Raw genomic sequence first — 22,097 nt, forward strand, 5'->3', positions numbered from 1 at the left:
CTGTGCTAAAACCTGGTGTCTCAGCTTTCTCAGGCTCTCAGACCTTCAGAATCTTAGACATGGATCCACTGCGTTCAGGGACTCGATCGTCTAAAGTTCCAGGCTGAAATCTTTTCTGCCTGAGGGTTCATCCGCGGGGCCCGGCATAAATTGTGCAATTGTCGTTGTGGGCCGGTGAGGGGAAGCACGAGTTGACCTGCGTGTCCTGACTGCTTCTCCCAAGCTCCGCTGCGAGAACACATTTACCTTTCGGTGGCTGCCTAGGCGGAGATGAAGTACTCCGAGTCGGGTACGTAACTTACTGTGTATGTGTGGACTTCACTAACGTTCTGGGTTTTGCCGCTGCGCAGGCTAAGCTCTAGCTAGGATGAGGCAGGAACACCTTATCTCTGTGGACTAGACCATGTACGGCGTAGATGGAGAAAGCATACGTATGCATCCCGCGTACGGCGTAGTCTACGATGCGCGGATGTGGCGGTCTAACCGAAAGAAGTCCATAAGTTCTGGGGGTCGGTATGGCCTCAAAACACAAAATAACGGCTTGTTCAGCGATGGTGTTCAGACATTCGCTTAGATACGTAAGCCTCTTCAGCCACCGTCCGTGAAGGGACAAACACGGCGAAGGGGACGCACGATTGATGAAAATCATGCCGCGTTAGCCTGCGCTTTGCATTTAATTTCTGAGAACATAGGTATCGTCAATGGATGATATCAATATTGTAAAGTTGTTCTCTTGCATATCCTTATACGAAATGTGGACTCGACCAGATAATCAGTGGAAATCAAACACGGATAAGGTATTGAGGGTCGTAAGTTATGCAGATACAACGAAATATTCATAACTTGTGCAAGGTAATGAGCCAGGGACTGTGCCGGGATCCGCTCGAACCGTATCCACTGCCGATTAATCAGCGCAAATTATAAGATATTATTATAATTTACCGAAAATAACCCAACTGTGGTCCCAACCTGGAGTGTTTCGTGTCCTCTCTTAAATCCGAGCTCGGATTTCGCATTCGCATTTGGACTCGGATTTACACTCGCGGCCTGGCTGTGCCGAAGCATGAGCAGGGCACAGCAACGACCGGTTACGCATTTGGTACGTCAACTGTATGAGGTCCGTTGGTAGATGTCGAGTTCTTGTGCAGTGGTATATCGGTCAGCGCTTACTACTCCGTACAGTAGTAGGGGACCCTTCTGTCACAGACTAATGCAGATAGCACCACCACCCGCGGTTCAGCAGCGTGGTTAAAAGCTTGTCCACAGGGCTCTAACCTTACTGGAATAGGAAATGATAGGCATGTACCTGGTCTCGGTCTTACGGTATTTTGAATACCGGGTCTGGGCGGGTAGTTATTCCCTGAAAGTCGGTCGCTGCGCCCAGCTTACTGTGGCCTGCTATCCTCGCGTGATAAGCAGACCAAGCCTTAGCATTCCTGGGTTATGGGTCGAGGATTCGCCTCATTTGATGACCGAGGCTGGAAGGACCAACAGTCAAGGCGTTATTCTCATGCGATCCCCAACTTACGTAGCCTTCGGATTGCTGCTAGATTGGCCGTATACTTAGTGCTATTGCTGACGACAGGGACACGTACTAGGCAGGGATCAAAAGGGTTAGGTCTGCCCGTAGTGCAGGCTGGGGAGGGGGGAGGCCCTGAAGGCTAAGGGGTTCGACGCCTCTTCAGACACGCTGATGGAGCAGGATTACGGGTTTGTGGCTGAGATGATACTATTCGTGAATACCACGTACTCGTCTAAACGTTTCAAGGGCCCGGGCCCGGGGACTGAGTAAGGCGGGTGGAGTCTGGCTCTACTTCGGAGAAATCGCTTACGCTGGACTGCCAGGACTGTCAGGACGGTGGGAGCAGCCTCGTTGAGATTTATGTCGCTAAATTCGATGTTATGGGGACAATTTTAGCAAAGACATGCGTGAGAGCAAGATCAATTGGCCAGCATATGACCAAAATGACAGGAAATATCTCCAGAGTTGATTAAACGAGAATTATGCTGCCTAGCGACGGTCCACAGCCATGAAGCTCGAGTCCACAGTGGGCTCTAGACGAACTAAAGTGCACACGCTAACTCGTATGGTCAGAGCTTCTCAGAGACCCTGGCCCGGTTTCAAGATGGATGCTTTTCCTATATTATTCTTTAATCTATCTATCTGTTCCTACTTATTATCTCCTTCACTCCTTCTACATCCCTCCTCTCTACTCGTGCTCTCACCAGTCTCGCACCTCCCCACTCTCATCGTCGATTCTCTCGCCTCTCTGTATTCTCTGGAAGACTGCTGCAAATCGCTTTTGGCACCACATTTCTTTTTTCCGCCTGAAACCTTCCTGGGTACATACCACTACAACCTGCTGGTCAAATTCACAATCACCGTCTACCCACACCTCCAATTTCCTATTCCAGCTTGGACCAGGGCCTGCTAAGAGACAATACATTGCTGCATTGATCCGGCTCGTCGATCCGCGGGATTCTCACTCACGCAGCCTCCCGTGAGTACAACGGAACAAAGCTGACTGAGATCCGATCATCCATCGAGTCTTGTGGAGACGACTACACCCTCTAAGCAAGGCAGCCGGTCTCGAATAGTCGATCGGTTTGCTGTCAGATCTGCGCCGTCTGGTGTCTACAGATCGTGAAGGGCGTGTTACACGGGCGAAACCACAAACATCTACGAATTCTGCTGGTGTGTGTCCTCTTACCCTTTTCTTTTCTTTGCTTTTCTTTTCTTTTTTTTCTGCTCATGCTTTTTTTCTCCTTTTTTGTTTCCCTATCCTTTGCTTATAGAGTTTCATACCACCACCACTTCTTCTTATACCACCGTTCGTTCGTCTCTGACTGGGGGAAGCCCGAGCTGACTGTCTGCTTAAAGGTTGTCACTCTTCTTGTCTTTTCTTTTCTTATCAGCCTATCAGTTCAAGGGAGATGTCCAGCTGCAGGTCAAGTTTTGTGTCCATTTTGAACAATGATGATAACCCGGCATTTGCCGTTCGATCAACATATGGGATTCCGAATTATCCCACATCATCACAGTATCAATTAGAACCGCCTTCAACAAAAAGCACGTCAGACTATCATTATGGTCGCACATACTCTGACTCGCCATCACCGCGGGTAATGCGACAGCCATTCGACCCAGTCACCGAGGCTACCAGGGCAGCTTCACCGGGTTCATCAGATTGTTCTTCATACGACTACACAGCTAGCTCAGGCACAGGCTCCTACTACCACCCCTACGCCCGGCACGATCCGTACGCTTACCATCCGCGTCCGGACAAACGGCTCAGTGGTAACTCCATGGCCGAACCCCCATCACCCCAAACGTCGATCGCTAGCACGTCAAAGGAGTCTGTTGGCGCTAAACCAGCCCGCAAGAACAAGTATCCCTGTCCGTTCGCTGCCAGTCACGCCTGCACAGCGACCTTTACGACCTCAGGGCACGCAGCACGGCATGGCAAGAAACACACGGGGGAGAAGAGCGTACATTGCCCGATTTGCAACAAGGCGTTTACCCGGAAGGACAACATGAAACAGCATATCCGGACGCATCGGACACATTCAGAAGAAATGTCTGCTAATTCGACGCCGCGGAGTAGCGATGCTAGCCGGGAGTGGACGGCCAGGAGAACGAACCGCTTGTACGATCATTAGCAATTTGACGCATGGTTTCGGAGATATGATTGCCTACGATAATATGAGGACGATGATTTCGGTGTGATGCGGTCACCACGACGTCTCCTTCTGCCATCACAAAGGCCGACAAATAAGGTCCTGAGAGAACTTCTTACTTCCCCAAAAGACCATCGCGGCCCAGGCGTTGATGGAACTCATACGGCCGACGCGCTCACCTGGTTCCTTCTATACAGAGAAGGCTGAGCGAAGCGACAGCCGTTGAAGGCAGGTGGCTGCTGAGACATGACCTACTGCATCCTTTTACTGCCTTACTATTCCTTTCTCTTCTTCTCGCCGTCTGAAAAACGACGGATAGAACTGGATAGACTTATGCTTCCCAGCAGCGTGTTTTTTTTTTTTCTTCGTTTATCCTTCATTGCATTGTTTATTCGTTTTTGCCTTAACTCTTTTTCGCATGAGACCTGCATGTACCAGCTATCAGCGTTTACTTTTCTTTGTTTGTCTTCTTACGTCATGAAGGGCCTGAAGATCATGGCCCAGGGCCAAAGGCATGTACTATAACAAAGCGACGTCAGTAAGGCTCAGTTGAGCCTCAATCATATGATACCCAGAGGGTTTGATTGTCTTGAATAATGCCCGGTCTTTGCCTTCCAAGAGTCACGTGGAACCATGGAACATGTGCCAAGCACAGAATTGAGGTAGAAGCGGTTGGATCAGGAACCCGCGGTCCCAGCGGGAGGGACTGTGGAGCTATCTGATGCCTACCTAGAGAGTAAACCAGACTTATTGCTTTTGTCTCGAATTACTGAGTCCCTATCAGTACAGTGCAGTGACTCTAGGAATGTTCGAGACTGCTACTAGGCTCTAAGAATACGTATGACATCATACCGCTGAAAAATCCGACTTAGACAGATTGTACTATAGCCCGAGCATCATGATGAATTCAGTCTGATTTATCTATCCACTAAGAAACGCGCCTGAGCCGCCGTCTCTGCGGCGGATGACGGTATGCTAAACCTGGTCACCTGGTTCCAATGGTACGGAGATGGCCGTCGGCCGCCAGCCACAGATGATACAATGGAAGCTGATCTCGAACCTCGTGATTTGTGGCTTGAACGCAGCGACTCTCTGAGACAGAAGGGATAAAGAAGTTACGCCGTTACGTCAGAGTCCGTGACTGCGGCTGGTGCCCCGCCTCGCTCGCCAGCGGCCTGGCCACACTTAAAACAGCTGGGTTGCTCTTCTGTGCCCTGCCTTATGATCTCTTTCTTCCCTTCATCCCTCACTGCAGTCACGGCCGTCGATCAGATCATCCTCTATGAACTACTGAGCCAGTGATTCTTCTCTTCTTATTTAGTTTCTCTTACCTTACTCTCTAGCGATGGCTTACTACGATAGCCGACCACCATACCCTCCCGCAGAGTATCCCGAGGCGCCTTACTATACCGGGACCACGCACGGCGGGAGTCACTCCACGGCCGTCATGCCACATGCCAACCCCGGCCCCACTGGCGGAACCAGGGACGCATACTACCGCGACCATCCTGCGAGAGACGCATACGAATATGGACACGGCGACTACGACTCGAAGCGCTCACGCAAGAGCCGTCACAAGGCGCACTCGGCAGATCACTACGACGACCCGTACGACGGATACGAGTCGCGCTCCCGACGATCCAGGCATCATGATGAACGGCGTGCGTGTTCCAATCCTTAGGTTGAACAGACCAGGTAAGACTGACTGAACCAGGCGGCCGTGAGAAGTACGAATATTCGCCGTCAAATAGCCGCTCGCCGCCCCGTCGTCGAAGATCCCTGTCAGAGCGTGCACTCGGCGCCCTTGGTCTAGGAGCTGGGGCTGCTTCGGCGGGATCCAAGCACCGCGACAATGAGCGAGGCCGTTCTCGTGGCCGCCACCACAGATCTTACTCGTATTCGCCATCTCCGTCCCGTGGAGGCCACCACCACCGCGACAAGAGCGAGGCGCGCATCGCCCAAGCAGTTAAGGCCGCTTTAGCTGCTGGGGCGATCGAGGCGTTTCGCGCACGCAAGGAACCAGGTGAATGGTCCGGTGCTAAAGGAAAACGCGTTTTGACCGCTGCGCTGGCTGCTGGAGGCACCGATGGCCTAGTTGACCGGAACCCTGACAAGCACTCCAAACGCCATATCCTTGAATCTACGCTTGCTGGCCTCGCTACAAACCGTGTCGTCAATGGGTCGCGCTCTCGTTCGAGATCTCGTAGACGCTCTCGCTCCCGTTCCCGCTCCAAGGGCCGAAGCAAGGCCAAGGACGCCGCCATTGCGGGAATTCTAGCGGCTGCAGGGAAGGAGGCCTATGATCGGTTCCAAAAGTCCCATTCCCGATCCCGGCCTCGTCACCGCTCCAACTCTAGAGATAGCTACGACAGTTACGAGTCTCGTCCTCGCCACAAGCGGAGCAAGAGCGTTTCTGACTATATCAACAAAGGTATGGCAGCTCTGGGCCTCGACGATAAGAGTGACCGGAGCGACAAGGATGATCGGCGCCGTCGTCACCACCGGTCTTCACGGTACGATGACTACTCGGACGATGGCTACAGCAGCGATGAATATTATCGCCGCCATCCGAGCCCGCCGCGGACAAGGCATTCCAGAGATGTGAGTCGAGCTTATTACCTCCCCGAGCCGGGAGCCAGAGCCGATGGGAACTACGATCAGACAACCGTGGGGCACTACTCGCGCCCTGGCTCCCAAAGCACAAGCACACAAGACCAATCACGCGATACCAAGCAGATTGATTCTGACACGGATGACAGTACCGATGATCGCAAGAAACTCAGCAAACTTAATCGGGAGACATTATGGGCTACCGGCCTCGCGGCCGCGGCAACCATCCACGCAGCTCATTCCCTAGCCGAAAGCATGGAAAAACACAAAGAGCGCGCAAAGCAGGTGAGAGAGGGTGAGATGTCAAGAGAGGAGGCTCGCCACCGCCGACGAAAGAACCAGCTCTCCGATATCGCCAGTGTCGGGGTTGCCGCCCTGGGTATCAACTCCGCCATAGGAGAATGGAAAAACTTCGACCACAAACGCCGTGAGCGAGCCGAGATGCATAAAGTCTGTAAAGAACGCTCCAAGTCCATGTCGAAGGGCCATTCTCGCTCCAACTCGCGCTCCCATTCTGATTCGTATTCCCTCCCACAGCGCACCCAGAGCTTGAACCACCACACGCCAAGGACGATCTATCCTGACGAAGTTGAAGAGAATTGGTCCGTTTCTGACAGACGCTCCATGCGTGGGCGGTCTCCTGGTGTCATGGTTTAACTACCATTTTAATGTCTTTCATGCGTTCTTCTTTTCTTGCAACTGTCTCATATTACATTATTTTGGACCATGACTCATGATGCCATGATTCTTACATGAAAAATGAACTGTGAATGACCCGCCATGACCACGAACGACCTTATGACCTTATGACACTTATGTTGAACCTTTTCTACAGACTGTCATTTGATATAACGTGATTTACTTCTGTTACAATCTTGCGTTCCATGCTCCTGCATTCATTGATTCCGGGTTATTTCTTGCGCTTCTATAATGCTTCTGTATGCCATACATGATATATACTTTGAAAGCGATTTACTTTAGGTAAACAACATTGCATCAGCCAGTAGCTTACGGAATGATTCTACTCGTCTAGATCCACGTATTTGATCTGAGCCCTGATAATGCGTATCTCTCCACCGAACCTGTGGTTATCTATCGGAGTTCCTAGTCTTTGTTTTATTACATCAACATTCACCTTTTAAACACCCCTCACTGGTGTATTTGAATCGGTTGCTCCATTTTATCTAATCAAATGCTGAAGACACGCGCTACATACTGAAGAAACTGCCTGGTGAGCTCGGCTGTGGCCTATCCTTCTCGATTTGGTCCCTTCTCATCCGATCTTGGTTTAGAGTCTACTCTCGTTCTTATTCAGTGGAAGATGGGTAGATATCCAGCAATATTGATAGACTTGGACTTGAACTTGCCCGAAACAATATTGCGTAAGTAGTTCAGCAATCACAGCAGTCGTTCAAAACAATAAGTCGTATCGGTCTATATCCTGTAACCCTAGGAGCATGATAAGGATGGAATTTAAAACAGTGGACCAAACCCGCGCTACTACGTAAATAGCGATCATGCGGAACTTAGTGCCGTGCAAGCTGAGGGACATATATGGTCTGATACAAAGAAGAATGAGTGGATAGTCGCAGGTTGGTAGTCCCGCTAAGGAATTAGTCGGGTACTCTGTGTGAAGTGCATAAGTAGGGTACAACTTAGGCAGCGCATGGATCCATTAGATTTCTACAACAATGTACGTATATTCTCTCTTATTGAGGGCCATGAGTATAAACGGCTCACATGCTCCCATATTCACCGTACAACCCTAATCCTCCTCAATCTCTCCTTCCTCACTACCTGAATGCACAGCCTTCTCCTCCTTCGCCTCATCCGCTGCAGGCCCAGGAACAGCAGAAGTAGGCGTCCGCTCCCTGCGCTCCCTATCCTTTCTCGCGTCCCGATCCCGACTATCCCGCCGGTACCGCTTTGTCGAGCGACTTGCAACGCTCTCCGTGTCACTGTCGCGCCGCCGTCGCCGTTCATTGCTAGTGGTCGCACCAGCGGCACTCCGCGAGTCGCCGCCATAGTCGAGCTCATCACGGCTACCGCGGGGATCACCGCGGGTTCGGTAAAGGCGTTCGCGCTCTTCTTCGCGGTCGCGGCGCTCGCGCTCGTAGTGACTGAGGGAGCGTGTGCTTCGTTCGCGATCGCGATCGCGGTCCCGGTCCCGGCGGTCTCGGTCTCGTTCGCGGTCTCTATCCCGTTCGTCCCATCTTTCGCGGACGGGTGAAAGTCCGCTCGCCGCCTTGCGGTAGGAGCGCTCACGGTCTGCTTGGGCTTTGCGCCGGTCTGCTTCGTAGGCGTCGGGTTCTGGGGTGCGGCTGTGGCGGCTGGCGGGGCCGCGTCGCTCGCCTCTGTAGCTGCGGTAGTCGCGGTCACGGTCACGGTCGTGATGGTGATCACGGCGGCTGCCGCGGTCTCTGTCTCTCTCGCGATCTCGCTCGGCATCTTCTTCTTTCTCCTTAAGGCGGCGAATGACCTTGTCGAAAGCGATTTGACGGAGTTCGTCGCTCTCAAGGGCCTTGTATTCATCGTATCTCTCTAGTGTGGGCTTCACCTGGTCCCATGTGTCGGTGGAACGAAGAGGAGGTTCCAAGCGTTTCAGGCGGGAGCGCAGGGCGTCAATTGCGCGTCTTTGGTGCCGGTCTGCTGCGTGTTTCTCTTCTTCATTGCGACGAAGCGCTTTTTCCTGGATGCGTTGGAAGATGACCTGGAGGATTTCGGGGTCGATCTTCGCTGTCCGGCGATCGGAAGACACGACTGAGTTAAATTCTTCAAAAGTGGTCTTGGAGGTAACGTCAAATCGGTTGTCATCAAGGACGTCCAAAACATCATTACGGGGTCCACGCAGCGACCTTTCTTCTTCTTCGACCACATCCCAGAAAAGATCCAGAGGAGAGGAGCCTGAGTTTCCAAGGATCCCAAGGTAACGCGGGTCCTCACGAATGATAGGGTAAATTTTTGACCACTTGCTGCCAGCCTTAATAACCCCTTTGGATCTCAACTCACTTAGTAATTCAACATACTGTTCACGGGCATGTCGTTCCTTCCTGGCCTTTGCTGCCTTTTGCTGCTGTCGGGCATCGTTGAACGCGCGCTCAAGCGACTTGATATGGTTTTCAAAAGCAGTCAGAATATCCGATTTGCTAAGAGCCTTGAATTTTTCCTCGTTTTGTACTCTCTCGTTTGATTGAATGATGGCTTGTGCCTCCGACCACCTAGTATAGGGCTCGAGGTTCAAGGACTTGAGGATACCAACAAGCTCGTCCATGGCAGCTCTGCGCGCAGCAGCCTCTTTCTCGGCGTGTTCCTTCTTGAGTTCCAGAATGTATTCTTCAAAGAGCTGTCGCCGCTCGTTCTCATCGTTGGTCGACCTGAAGATGGTTTCACCTTCAATGATGGGACGGATGGTCTTCCACCGCGTGTAATGCTTGATTTCAGGGTGGCGTTTCAACATGGTATTGAAATCTGCTCTTAGCTTAGCGAACCTTTCTTTCGCCCGGTCTTTTTCCTGCGAGCGAACCTCGACCGCGTATTTCTCGAACGCTATCTTGCGGTCTCTGGGGTCCTTGAGAGCGCGGTACTGAGGGTCTTTGATTGTTTCACGCATAGTCTGCTCCCACGTCCAATCAGGCTGAACGTTGTGGCGTTTGAGCATTTTCATGAATGCCGCCTCAGCTTCTTCCAGCGATCCATAGTCTGGTTCTTGTGTCGCGCCCAGCGGAGGGCCAGCCGTGATGGCATTGGCATCGCTAGCACTAAAACCTCCACGATTATCATTATATCCTCGATCGTAGTCATCACGATCACGCGTTTGGGGATACGAGGAGAGTGAACTAACACCGCCGGCAACAAACGTGGAGCCCCTGCACACGATCTGATAAGTACAACATAGGCACGCAGAATGGATTAGATACTTACGCCGCAGGCGGAAGTTGCGTTGCTTGAGCTTGCGCCAGCGCATTTTTGTACGCTTCTGGCATTTCCCATGTACTCTCCTTTGTCTCCGAATTCGACCAATACTTCCGTCCACCTTCCGCGGTATATTCTTTCCACGGCTGGTTGGCCAATGCCCGCTGCGTAACAAGGCAAGATGTCAGTAAATGCAGCACGCATGCACAAGGACATCTCACTAACCTCGACCGGTGTCATCAATTCGACGGGCTTCGTCCATTGCGTCGCTTTCGTCTGAACGTTGTAGTAATAAGCGCGCCCTTCAGGAGTGCGGGCTTCCTGCCACAGGGAGGCAGGGCCAGTCGGCGCATTCATTGGGTTCATTTTGCACCTTGACGACAAGTTCTCAAGGCCAACGTTCTTGCGGCTTGTTATTTGGGCCGATGAGGTTCGAGAAAATTAGACCGTCGCGAGAAAGCTCCCCGGCTCCAAGTGTTTGTCTTGTTTGCACAACTCCCCCATCCCCATTTCCGCGGTGTCAAGTGCCTGGAAAGACACTGTTGACTAAATGAAAGTTAAGATAGCCGAATCTTTGTGGGAACACCCTCTCTAACTACGAAACGTACGTGGGAATGCGAGTTGTGCTCTCGCTATGCAGAGCCTCGACGTCCCTGGGGAGTTCCTGAGGCATGCTGTTCTCGATACAGTTGTTCCGCATGCTTCGAACATTGACCTAGAAGCAGCCTTGACGTCTGCGCTCGAAGAAGGTGCAGACGATTTACCATCTGTCCTATCATATATACCCCAGCGATCCGTTCTATTTTTCGGTAAGCCAAAGACCTGTTTCCTCGCCGAGCTTTGTCTCTTACTCATATGCAGTTTGGTACAGATGAGTTCTGCACAGCCCGCATAGTCCTAAGGCTCGCGAACTGCTCGCAAAACAGCTTAAAAGCCCATCTCCAGAACCTCGAAGTACGCCTCGATGCCTTTGCAATCGATCCGGCGGAGGCCGTCGCCGAGAATCCAACACCGACTCGTGATCTGATCTTCTCAGGGGTCGCGGACACACAGGCCGATCCTTTAGTCGTTGTCAGCGAATTCGAAGGTGAAACTGGAGGGGGAAACCATGTATACGTTATATGGAATATTGAGACATTTCTCAGTGAGGAAATTATACCTTTTGTCTGACAATTGGGCTAACTGTGTCATGTAGAGCGTCCGCGTATCCGCATCCAACACCCCTCTGTAATCTTCATTGCCTCTGCTAGTCTTAACCCAGCGAATACTCGGCAGCATGTCTCCAGTGAAGATGTATACCTCCCGTCTTTAGTGCCCGCTTCCACCAATGTCTTGCAACCCCTCACAACAGACCCCGCGTTTGATCAACAAGAACCTTTTCTTCCAGCGTCAAGGCTTCTGCGAGTCGTGCCCGCGAAATACAGTGAGGACCCTATATACCATGTGCTCCAAGAGTCAGGCCACCCGACACGCATCGTACCAGCTGCCAGTGCAAGGATACGCTACTCCAGGCTGAATTCATTTTGCGGACGGCCAACGACCATCGCCAGCCTTGATTTCGAAGTCACGCCGTTCTTGAACTGTGAAGTGATATTTGATAAGGCAGATCTTCGGTTGTCAAATGGTTTCATTGAGATGCTGACGAACGGGCCCGGGCTAGTGCCACCTGTTACATGTTCCCCTCGAGATGATGTTACTCTGATATACAAATTGACCCCCGAATCTGGGCCAGACTCAAGAGATTCGACTACAGTGTCTGTGAGCTCGCTGGACATATCCCTGGAAGCGGTTATCAAAGTGTCAGAAAACTGCAACCCTCGAATCCTAATGCAATGGACGACCAATATCGATTTCTCAATGGCACTTAACCCAAATTTTGGTGCTCCCAGCCAGGCCCTGCAGCGGACAAATCGTCCTACAAGTCTATTAACTTTCCCTAGTCAGGCTGGTGCTGTGCCTGGAGGATCCCAGGCGAATCGAACATCTTTGAGAGAGAGGGTTTATTCTGCAACCGATCTGGGTGTGACCATGTCATTCTCGGGTCCACCAAGTGTGGTAGTCGGCAAGCCTTTCTCATGGAGCGTTTTCATCGTCAACCGTTCCTCTGCACCTCGGAAGTTTGCCATGGTTGCTATTCCCAGGCGAAAGGTACCAAACGCTAGAGGGCACGTGGCGCGACCATCGTCCTCGTCAATGTCGAACCGCCGGAGCGATCAAGTGGCTGAAGCAGTGACCGACGATAATATTGTCCATGCGATGCAGAAGAGTGTGGCCGGACAGGAAGCGAACCTCGTCAGTCTGAGTACCGACGTTCGTGTTGGGTAAGTGTTTCTATATCCTGAGAAGGACGAGGCTAATCTGTGTCCTTTAGCCCATTATTACCAGGCACTTGTTTCGCAACTGAACTGAAGTTTCTTCCCCTTGCGGTTGGTTCCTTACGGCTGGAATCAGTACGTCTTATCGATGTAAATACCAATGAAACAACCGATATCAGGGATCTTCCGGATATTTTGTCCTTGGGGCAAAATGTATAGCTTATGACCCTCTAGAAATGTGATTCCTCAGTTGAATTCGACCGTAGGTAACAGACAATCCGGGATAGATTAAACGCATAGTGCACAGATGGACTAATTTACATGCATAACTATGCGCATTACCATAGGCATACATCCAAGAGGCTTTGAGTAACAACCGACGGAAGATCTGTGTAATTTGTGTAAACTTACCTGGATGGAGTTTAATTGTCTTGCCAGTTACTCTGAAACATGAAACAAGGTAAACAAATGGAAATAGCTAGTAAACAATGAATCGCTATGAATCGCTGACTCCGGAGCGACATCCGTGTCCAGACCCTAGCGCCAGGACGGTGGCAGTTGACATTGCATAGGTAAGCGCCAGAGGCGTCTTGGGGCCGATCATGGGCTACACTAAAGTTTTGAGGTGGCTCAGGTGAGAGGGGCTCTTTCAAAAAACCTCGACCAGTCTCAGTCTTCCAGAACAAACTCAACATCTTCTCTCATCTACTTTGACAAGAATATTATCGAAAGGGGCCCTCAGATCGTCCCTGTTCTCTCCAAATCAAATCTGCCGTCCTTCCATTGTCGGTTCGTCATCTGGGCCCCGGCCAACTGGGTCCCTCAAAGCATCCACTTTTATTGCTCCAGCATCCCGTCGCCTTCTTGTCGAGAACTCCCTTTGCGTCATACTGTCGCCGACCGGTTCAAGACCAGACCTCAGACCTCGCCTTCGCTCATCTCCTCCACATTTATATTATTAGCTTCTTCTTCAAGGCTTCACAATGTTTTCTACAACTCGCCGCAGAGTCTTGGATGGGTTGAATAGGAGATATATCTACGGTCGCTTGGTAAGTTGTGTCTCGGTTTCGCTAGCCCCTTCGCTTCCCGATCGCCGCTCTTTTCTTCCTCTCCCCTATGCGTCACGGGCCAGCGCGGGTCTGTCTCTGAACAACTGGACTAATACCCTTTTGTCTCCTCTTTATAGCCTCTACTTCATACCATTATTTTTATGATCGAGATGGCGGCGACTGCCCGGTTGGCAGCAAAATTCAACTCCTACTATGCAGAGAAGCCGGTCCTTACAACTATGGTCACCAATGCGGTAAGCTTTCCTGGGCTTATGCAGAGTTGGGGCGCCTTCGCTTAGGGCACATCACTTGCGTTTACATGGGCGGTATAACGATTTGACTCGAGGAAGACTTTCAAGAGGCTTGGGGCTTGATCAACGCCTCGGAATGAGGCGGAGAGAAGGCCATTATCCAGTTATTTGAGTGGGACTCTTATGGCCCCTGGTTCGGTGGTACAAAAGCACAAGCGCAAGTGATGTGTCTGGGGCGATGGTTGCGACTACGTCAACGTTAGCATCACAAATAGACAATGAATGGCTAACAACATACCAGATCCTTGGTGGAGTTGCGGACACGGTTGCCCAGTTAATCACAGCGTTCAGAGCACGAACAGGAGTTCGACGTGGTGACGATTTTATTGCGATTGAAATCCATGATCTGGAGAAGGAAAAGCCCCCTGCCGTGGGAGAATTGGGTCATGCGAAGCACACGCCTCCTCCTTTTGACTTTGAACGATTGATTCGGTTCATGTCTTATGGTTTCTTCATGGCTCCTATCCAGTTCCAGTGGTTTGGCTTCCTCTCGAGGACGTTTCCACTGGCCAAGAAGAACCCGACATTCTCTGCTTTGAAGCGGGTGGCCTGCGACCAGCTTCTGTTTGCCCCTTTCGGTATGTGTATAAAGCCAGCAAGGCTCAGCGGTGACTAATCTATTATAGGATTGGTCTGCTTCTTCTCTTATATGACGATTGCTGAAGGCGGCGGTAAACGAGCCTTAACCCGCAAGTTCCAGGATGTGTACTTGCCGACTCTCAAGGCCAACTTTGTCCTCTGGCCTGCGGTGCAAGTTCTGAACTTCCGAGTCGTTCCCATTCAATTCCAAATTGTGAGTCTAGGCCCCTCCTTCGGTACTTTGCATCTGTTAATATCGTCTTCCAGCCATTCGTTTCCTCGGTTGGTATTGCTTGGACTGCATACCTCTCCCTTACAAACTCCGCTGAAGAAGAGTAAATCGGTGGGTATAGACACAAATGTGACCATCGCCGCTCATTGTACTACGGTCACCCCCAAGGCAAGATGCTCAAAGCCAATCAACACTAGATTGGTACACTATGGCGACTACCTGGCTTCTTTCGTGAAAAGTGGCTGTGGGTATTGACCCAATTGACTTCCTTGAGACATGGGTACGAAACATCACTGGTTGATCCTATCGGCCCTTTGCATTCCTGTCTTATCCGCTATTTCTGGTGTTTTTTCGTTGTCTTACTACTTTCTGTGTCGTTGAATTCTTACTAGGCGTTGTGAATCTGGATCGGATCATGCTATTTTGAGGTGCAAGGCATGGGTCAAACTTTTCTCAAATTTTAAACGAGGCAGAAGAGAGATGCAGATAAATCTTGAATTGTATCATGCAGCGAACGTTACCACTTATAGCTTCCGACAGAGCACGTAGTTCGGCTCGGCGTCATGTCTAGCGGGGGAGCTCCAGGACCCTGAGGACGAAAATGGGACGGCGATGTATAACTCCGTGGAGGAACGGAGCGTGATTTTGTACTGTATGATCCGAGGCTAATGAGACAGCGGAGGTTCAATGTTCCCCCGGTTGATGTCTTGAAGCAGCGAGGCCCGAAGTATCCCGTCGTGGACATGACATCAGTGGTCCGACTCCCGCCGAACCCTCCTCCTTCACCGGCAGCCCCACCATGTCGCCAAAGCAAATGGTAGCTCTGCGATTCTGGATACCCCGCCACTCACCGTGATACAATTTCAGCATTTGCAAGGTGGTCTGGTCTCCTGACGCGCTTTATTTATCCCTGGTCTCTTCCCACCAGCTGTTCCTGCCCGTCCATCTCTCCCCGTACAGCTATAGCAACAATGTCTCTCACCAGCAAGCTTTCCATCACAGATGTGGATCTCAAGGACAAGCGTGTCCTGATCCGAGTACGTTGAGCCGATAAACGCCCCCTAATGACCCCTCTAACGCTGAACTGTGACTAGGTTGACTTCAATGTCCCCCTCGACAAGAACGATAACACCACAATCACCAACCCTCAGCGTATCGTCGGTGCTCTGCCCACCATCAAGTATGCCATCGATAACGGCGCTAAGGCCGTCATCCTCATGTCCCACCTTGGTCGTCCTGATGGCAAGAAGAACCCTAAGTACAGCTTGAAGCCCGTTGTGCCCAAGCTCAAGGAACTGCTCGGCCGCGACGTCATCTTTACCGAGGACTGCGTTGGCCCAGAGGTCGAGGAGACTGTCAACAAGGCCTCCGGTGGACAGGTCATCCTTCTTGAGAACCTGCGCTTTCACGCCGAGGAGGAAGGAAGCTCTAAGGATGCGGATGGCAACAAGGTCAAGGCCGACAAGGAGGCAGTTGCGCAGTTCCGTAAAGGGTTGACTGCTTTGGGCGACATCTACATCAGTTAGTAATCTCTAAGTACTCTCTTGCACCTGAGTCCGTTATTGACTGCTATATAGACGATGCCTTTGGTACTGCCCACCGTGCTCACAGCTCCATGGTCGGCGTCGACCTTCCCCAGAAGGCCTCCGGATTCCTCGTCAAGAAGGAGCTCGAATACTTCGCGAAGGCCCTCGAGGAGCCCCAGCGGCCCTTCCTCGCCATCCTCGGTGGCTCTAAGGTTTCCGACAAGATCCAGCTAATTGACAACCTCCTTCCCAAGGTCAACAGCCTCATCATTACCGGAGGCATGGCTTTCACCTTCAAGAAGTCTCTCGAGAACGTCAAGATTGGAAGCAGTCTCTTCGATGAGGCCGGCAGCAAGATCGTCGGCAACATCATCGAAAAGGCTAAGAAGCACAACGTCAAGGTTGTTCTTCCCGTCGACTACGTCACTGCCGACAAATTTGCCGCCGACGCGAAGACTGGCTACGCCACTGATGAGCAGGGCATCCCTGACGGCTACATGGGTTTGGACGTTGGCGAGAAGAGTGTCGAGTCCTACAAGCAGACCATTGCCGAGTCCAAGACTATTCTTTGGAACGGACCCCCCGGTGTCTTTGAGATGGAGCCCTTCGCTAAGGCTACCAAGGCTACTCTTGACGCTGCTGTGGCGGCTGTTCAGAACGGTGCTACTGTCATTATTGGTGGTGGTGACACCGCTACCGTTGCTGCAAAGTACGGCGCTGAGGACAAGATCAGCCACGTTTCTACCGGTGGTGGTGCCTCGCTGGAGCTACTGGAGGGCAAGGAACTGCCTGGTGTTGCTGCTCTCTCTGAGAAAAGTAAGTAAATGAATGAAGAAAGAATTTTCTGAAAACGAGACAATCTACACTTGTTCCTTCAAGGAAAAGTGAAACTGAGATGAATGTAATGTACCATGACTTCAAAATAATAAATCAAGATTTTGCCTGCCTGCCTTTCTTCTATACATATAGATATGCAAGAATCTAATTTTGAACTGTTACTGCAGCTACAGGTCCTAGACTGTGACAATGGTTGCTTTTCATTTAGCCACAGACACCTCGCAGACATCGCTGTGATCATTGTAAATATCGACTCAAGTAAACATTCGCTTCAGTAATAAAGCGCATGTAATCCCTCAGAATGGACAATCACAAGAAAGCCCGCCCCATTGGTTGTGCCATTACAGAGCACTACCATGTATCACACGAGGCGCGATAGGCCATCAGTTTGCACCCCATTGCAGTCCACCCTGGAAGTGGTCTAGGGTAGGGATTTGCTCCTTAAGATGACTGCTACCATTGAGTCTTGCTTCAGATGTTATGGCTGAATAGGACGACTTGTGCGTTGCAATTAGGTGTACGTGGGTGGAAGGGGAAATGCTATCATGTAGTATTCATATTATCATGCTCATTCTCATTGTCAATTCCATATCTATTGTGCACGGTATCAGGATGAGGAGGCGTCGACTTTTTTCAGTTCTTCCCTGTTATGGAAGAGTCGGGTTAGCAACGGACTTGCAGCAAGCATCAGAGTGAAATATGCCAATTTCGGAACATATATGGAGCAGACAGAGGCATAAATACGCGAGTGACTGAATTAGAAAAGCAGATATGAAGGCTCAGGTAATAGAATAGGTGACATACTTCAACTGCTTGGAGAAGTCCTCGGCGGCGTCATCATCATCCCAGCTCTCCTCCCACAGGTGTACGTTATTCCCGTTCGCAGTAGCCTGCTCAGTTTCGTTCTCGGGCCAGTCTGCATCATTATAGAATGGTTAGTAATTTGTTGATATGAAGTACTTGCGTAGTACATGGCGCTGCCGCCGGGGAGGCTGGAGAAAGGGAACGAAGAGCTTCAGCAAAAGCGCCGTTGGAAAACCCACCATCAACAGGAAAGTCTTCAAACTCATCATCTTCCTCAAGCACGGTAGGCTTTTGTTGTTGCGGTTGTTGTGAAGCTTCCTGCTGCTTTGTATCCTGAGATTGAGTGTTTGACATTATGGCGGTGGATGAGCGGCAGCTGGCGAGATGAGGAGTAATTGGCGGTGGGGTGCAATTTCTCGCAATAGGAATTTATAGGAAGGTAGATGCCAGGCTGTTGGTAGGCTAAGAGTAAAGTTCGAGGAAGAGGCGTACTGTGCGGAGGCCAAGCTGAGATGCTCTGTTGAGCTACAGGTCCCGGTGAGGTCCCGCTCTGGAGTTACCTTTTTGAGACTGAGGCGTCACATGTTTTGCCAAGATTCTCTGAAATCGCGTTTACTCACAGAGTACTTCGCATACTCCAGAAATACTCGGTCCACTGTAGAGCAACATGAGATAACAGGCGATCAAGACTTAGATCACTGTAGACGGTGCTATGATGACTAGAGACTCTGCTGAAATGCGCATTTTCTCTGCATAATAGAACAAGTCTCGCCATCATCAGATCCATAATATAATGACGTGTCTACTGTACGCCCTTTTCTAAATGCTACACCTATAACCCTGTACGAAAGCAAACATGCTCCTGAATCAAAACTCATTGTGGGTGAACCCTGTAATCTGCATAGACAACTGGGAAAGAGCTTTGTATGATGTCACCCTTGTGTGCCCCCAGAAGAAGATGGCGCAGCGGTCAGCAGCGGCAGAATCCCTATACGGCCAGGCAGCACGAGGCTTCTAATAATTCTAGCTGACTTGGAGGCTCCGAGTCGTTGGACAAAAGTTGTCCCAAATTTGCCGGAGAATTTGTTGCATCCCCACATCTTGATATACAGATCCCTGAACCCAACCTTGTCGTCTGGGAATCCTTCGTTTGTTTCAGCTTGCGATTACAAGCTGACGATGCTCCGCCTCCCCGGTGGACCACGGCCAGACTCGTTTTATTTGATCGCTTTCATTGCTGATTAGCGCGAGCCGACTCTCGCTCCGAGCAATACTACGCTCTTAAGTGTACCATATTGTCAACCTCTCCCCTCGTCGCCTTCCTGCCTCCTATTCTATCACCCCCGTGGTCCAGGACGATTCTTGTGGATGTTCACGCGCGCATTCTTGGACAATCTCTTGTGCGAGTTCAGTCATTTGTCCGCTCGTCTTGCGCTTTCGGACCGTCCGGCCCGGTGTCCTGATTTTGTCAGTTAAATAAACACTCCTAACGCTACATTCTGTCCGTTGGCCAAATTTTTTTCTTTATCCGAGTCTGCCAGCATCCTGAGACATGTTCGGCGGTTGGTTCGGAGGCAAAAAGCCTAGTCCGAATGGCTCTACTCATTCACTCAGTGCTTCGACGGAATTGCAAGACTGTGGGTGTGCGCTTATCTGTTTTTTAAACTTTGCATGCTGACCATCATCGTCTGAGGCAGTAGAGGATGCGATCAAAGGTACGCGGAAGCCTATCAGTGTTCTCGATTTCTGGATCGTCGACGGGTTATACTCCCAAGGCTGATGTGCGCTAATCTTTCCTCTTTCGGCCTTTGCGTGCAGCTGCTGAGTTGATCCTCAATGATGACGTTGATGGTGCTGAAGAGGGTCTGGCAGGACGAAATTCAGCTTTCCATCTGGTAAGGCCCTGTTTGTTATAACCTCAATAACAGTTGATTACCTGGGTGTAACTAACATAGTGACAATTAGCTAGGGAGGGCTGTAGTAATGTTCATTAGGGCGACACTGGGTTTTGAGCAAGACGTTATGCGCCAAGGTTTGTAACACTTTTGTCCAGTTTTGCTGCAGCAACTCATATCTTGCAGCGGCGGATCGACTCAACGAAGCCGAAAACAAAGCATACCAAGACCAACAGCGCACCAAAAACCTTGCGCAGTCACCATGCATCTATCACTCAGAGATCTATGCACCTGGTACCGAGTTCGTTCTCATCCAGGCAATGGCGCAGCTCATGGGCGCTGTTGTCTGCGTACTGAACGAGAGTCTTACAGAAAGCATAAAGGGGTTCTACAAGCTAAGAAAAGCTTACTTTGCGCTGGACGCAATATTGAAGATGGAAGAGAAGTTCATGCAATCCAAGCAGTTTGGAACTGCAAACACCGCCTCTCCGACCCCTTCATTGAAAGGGGCCGACTCTGCTGTCGAATCCGTGGATCTCACCAAAGATTTATCTGATCTGAACGTAAACGACGCTGGCAGTAGCCCGGTATCGAGCAGTACGAACACATCAGAGGTGATCAACCACGATCCAGACTCCGACATTTTCAATAACCAGATAGATGTTTTTGTGCACTCCGGAGCCAACTTTTGCTACGGCGTTCTCCTCTTACTCATCTCCATGATTCCACCAGCATTCAGCAGACTTCTCAGTATTGTTGGCTTCCACGGTGACAAGGACCGTGCCCTAAGGCTGCTCTGGCAGGCTAGCAAATTCCACAATCTGCCGGGTGCAATCGCGGCGCTAACGCTTCTGGGGTATTACAACGCCTTTGTCCGCTACTGCGATATTATGCCTGATGCCGTGTCCGGAAGCGATGGAGACATTCAGGGCTACCCTCAAGAGAGGCTCGAGGCCCTTCTGGCACGAATGAGGGAGCGTTTCCCTAAGAGCCAACTCTGGCTTCTCGAGGAATCCCGCATGAACGGCGCCAACCGCAGGCTTGACGTAGCCCTTGAGCTTTTGTGCACCGAGGTGCAAAGCCCTCTGAAACAGGTTGAGGCACTAAAAATCTTCGAGAAGAGTCTGAACGCATTGTATATCCACAAATACGAACTGTGCTCTGAAGCATTCATTGAGGTTTGTCTCTGGCAGATCTGCCTGTTTGCCATGCGCTGACATTTATATAGTGTGCTGACATCAATTCATGGTCCCGCGCGTTATATTACTACATTGCAGGAACATGCCATATCAGTTTGTACAGAGAGCTTGCCACGGCCGACCCAAAGAAAGCGAAAGAACATGCAGAGACTGCCGTCAAACTCCTGCATAAAGCCCCTAAATATGCAGGGTCGAAAAAATTCATGGCGCGACAGTTGCCGTTCGATATATTCGTCGTCCGCAAGATTGCCAAATGGGAGGCTCGAGCCAAAGAGTGGAACGTGCCGTTGATAGACGCCGTGGGAGTTGATCCCGTAGAGGAGATGATTTTCCTATGGAACGGACATAGCCGGATGACACAGGCGCAGCTTGAGGAGTCCTTGAAAAGACTATCATGGTCCGAGAGCGATGCGAACAAAACATGGTCTCGTGAGGGGCAAGAAGAGAAGGGAATTTACCAGCTCCTTCGTGCAGCCGTGCTGCGCTCGATGCGGCGACACGACGAAGCAAAGGACATTCTCCAGAACTCGATATTGACCTTAGATCGCTCGGTATTCAAAGGCCGCCACAAGGATGACTGGGTGCATCCAGTCGCACATTTTGAGATGGCGGCGAATCTTTGGATGGAGCGTCCGACATATATTGCACAGCATGGTGGACCAACGCCGAGGGGTGCCGAAGATGATCCAGAGCAGTTTGAGAGGGAACGAGTGCGGGAATGCAAGGACAACCTCCAGAAGGCCGCTCGTTGGGAGAGCTACGAGCAGGAAGCTCGCTTTGGGCTGAAGGTGACGGCCGCCCTGGAGGCTGTTGCCAAGTGGGAGAGCCAGCACTCGACCAAGCTGGAGTGAGAGTTGTATATATAGAAGCTTGCGTGGTACATTTGTTCAATAGCAATGATAGACGAACCTCAAGAGCAGACCTAGCCTCGTTTCAAGCAGTCCAATCTGACAATCCAGCAACAAGGTTTTTGTTTTTGCTTGACAGATATTTGCAACAATTGCAGCAATAGTACTGATTTAATGGTCACCTCAACTACAGCCTTCATTCTGTACACAATATGGTCTCGGCACGCTACTGGTCTCTTATTTCCCGTAGGGCAGGGCAGTTCCACCCTGACAGTGGCGATCTGCGTCCCACATTTCGCCGG

General features: G+C 50.9%; 8 protein-coding genes across 8 annotated transcripts; 6 read left to right on the forward strand and 2 right to left on the reverse strand.

The window, feature by feature from the left end:
- The first annotated feature begins 2,184 nt into the window (after nucleotides 1-2,184).
- Nucleotides 2,185-4,279, forward strand: BDW70DRAFT_125482 (C2H2-type zinc finger protein). Its single transcript, XM_073734881.1, has one exon. The coding sequence runs from the start codon at nucleotides 2,935-2,937 to the stop codon at nucleotides 3,658-3,660; it is 726 nt and encodes a 241-aa protein (XP_073600968.1). The 5' UTR covers nucleotides 2,185-2,934; the 3' UTR covers nucleotides 3,661-4,279.
- Nucleotides 4,280-4,626: 347 nt separating this feature from the next.
- Nucleotides 4,627-7,354, forward strand: BDW70DRAFT_125483 (uncharacterized protein). Its single transcript, XM_073734882.1, has 2 exons — nucleotides 4,627-5,339; nucleotides 5,393-7,354. Exons 1-2 carry the CDS (start codon nucleotides 5,024-5,026, stop codon nucleotides 6,943-6,945), a joined length of 1,869 nt encoding a protein of 622 aa, XP_073600969.1. The 5' UTR covers nucleotides 4,627-5,023; the 3' UTR covers nucleotides 6,946-7,354.
- A 699-nt stretch (nucleotides 7,355-8,053) lies between these two features.
- Nucleotides 8,054-10,566, reverse strand: BDW70DRAFT_154856 (snoRNA-splicing protein PRP40; the record flags this gene model as incomplete). The annotated part of the gene is made up of 3 exons (XM_073739932.1): nucleotides 8,054-10,154; nucleotides 10,210-10,364; nucleotides 10,426-10,566. 3 exons carry the CDS (start codon nucleotides 10,564-10,566, stop codon nucleotides 8,054-8,056), a joined length of 2,397 nt encoding a protein of 798 aa, XP_073600970.1.
- BDW70DRAFT_879 (TRAPP trafficking subunit Trs65 domain-containing protein) lies at nucleotides 10,544-12,869 on the forward strand. The gene is made up of 4 exons (XM_073745091.1): nucleotides 10,544-11,009; nucleotides 11,072-11,344; nucleotides 11,396-12,521; nucleotides 12,572-12,869. The coding sequence occupies exons 1-4, from the start codon at nucleotides 10,835-10,837 to the stop codon at nucleotides 12,732-12,734; spliced, it is 1,737 nt and encodes a 578-aa protein (XP_073600971.1). The 5' UTR covers nucleotides 10,544-10,834; the 3' UTR covers nucleotides 12,735-12,869.
- Nucleotides 12,870-13,210: 341 nt separating this feature from the next.
- On the forward strand, nucleotides 13,211-15,373 carry BDW70DRAFT_125496 (Mpv17/PMP22 family protein). Its single transcript, XM_073734883.1, has 5 exons — nucleotides 13,211-13,564; nucleotides 13,702-13,818; nucleotides 14,117-14,453; nucleotides 14,502-14,668; nucleotides 14,722-15,373. Exons 1-5 carry the CDS (start codon nucleotides 13,499-13,501, stop codon nucleotides 14,791-14,793), a joined length of 759 nt encoding a protein of 252 aa, XP_073600972.1. The 5' UTR covers nucleotides 13,211-13,498; the 3' UTR covers nucleotides 14,794-15,373.
- A 129-nt stretch (nucleotides 15,374-15,502) lies between these two features.
- Nucleotides 15,503-17,161, forward strand: pgkA (phosphoglycerate kinase pgkA). Its single transcript, XM_073734884.1, has 3 exons — nucleotides 15,503-15,723; nucleotides 15,781-16,207; nucleotides 16,264-17,161. Exons 1-3 carry the CDS (start codon nucleotides 15,658-15,660, stop codon nucleotides 17,034-17,036), a joined length of 1,266 nt encoding a protein of 421 aa, XP_073600973.1. The 5' UTR covers nucleotides 15,503-15,657; the 3' UTR covers nucleotides 17,037-17,161.
- Nucleotides 17,162-17,656: 495 nt separating this feature from the next.
- Nucleotides 17,657-18,207, reverse strand: BDW70DRAFT_154860 (proteasome regulatory particle lid subunit SEM1; the record flags this gene model as incomplete). Its single annotated transcript, XM_073739933.1, has 3 exons — nucleotides 17,657-17,693; nucleotides 17,854-17,965; nucleotides 18,021-18,207. 3 exons carry the CDS (start codon nucleotides 18,205-18,207, stop codon nucleotides 17,657-17,659), a joined length of 336 nt encoding a protein of 111 aa, XP_073600974.1.
- A 693-nt stretch (nucleotides 18,208-18,900) lies between these two features.
- BDW70DRAFT_125503 (TTC39/IML2 family protein) lies at nucleotides 18,901-21,988 on the forward strand. The gene is made up of 6 exons (XM_073734885.1): nucleotides 18,901-19,490; nucleotides 19,551-19,568; nucleotides 19,672-19,748; nucleotides 19,819-19,885; nucleotides 19,935-20,926; nucleotides 20,977-21,988. Exons 1-6 carry the CDS (start codon nucleotides 19,406-19,408, stop codon nucleotides 21,796-21,798), a joined length of 2,061 nt encoding a protein of 686 aa, XP_073600975.1. The 5' UTR covers nucleotides 18,901-19,405; the 3' UTR covers nucleotides 21,799-21,988.
- The last annotated feature ends 109 nt before the right edge of the window (nucleotides 21,989-22,097 follow it).

Source organism: Aspergillus foveolatus, assembly GCF_047715535.1.
Source record: "Aspergillus foveolatus strain CBS 279.81 unplaced genomic scaffold BDW70scaffold_1, whole genome shotgun sequence".
NCBI classification, from domain to species: domain Eukaryota; kingdom Fungi; phylum Ascomycota; class Eurotiomycetes; order Eurotiales; family Aspergillaceae; genus Aspergillus; species Aspergillus foveolatus.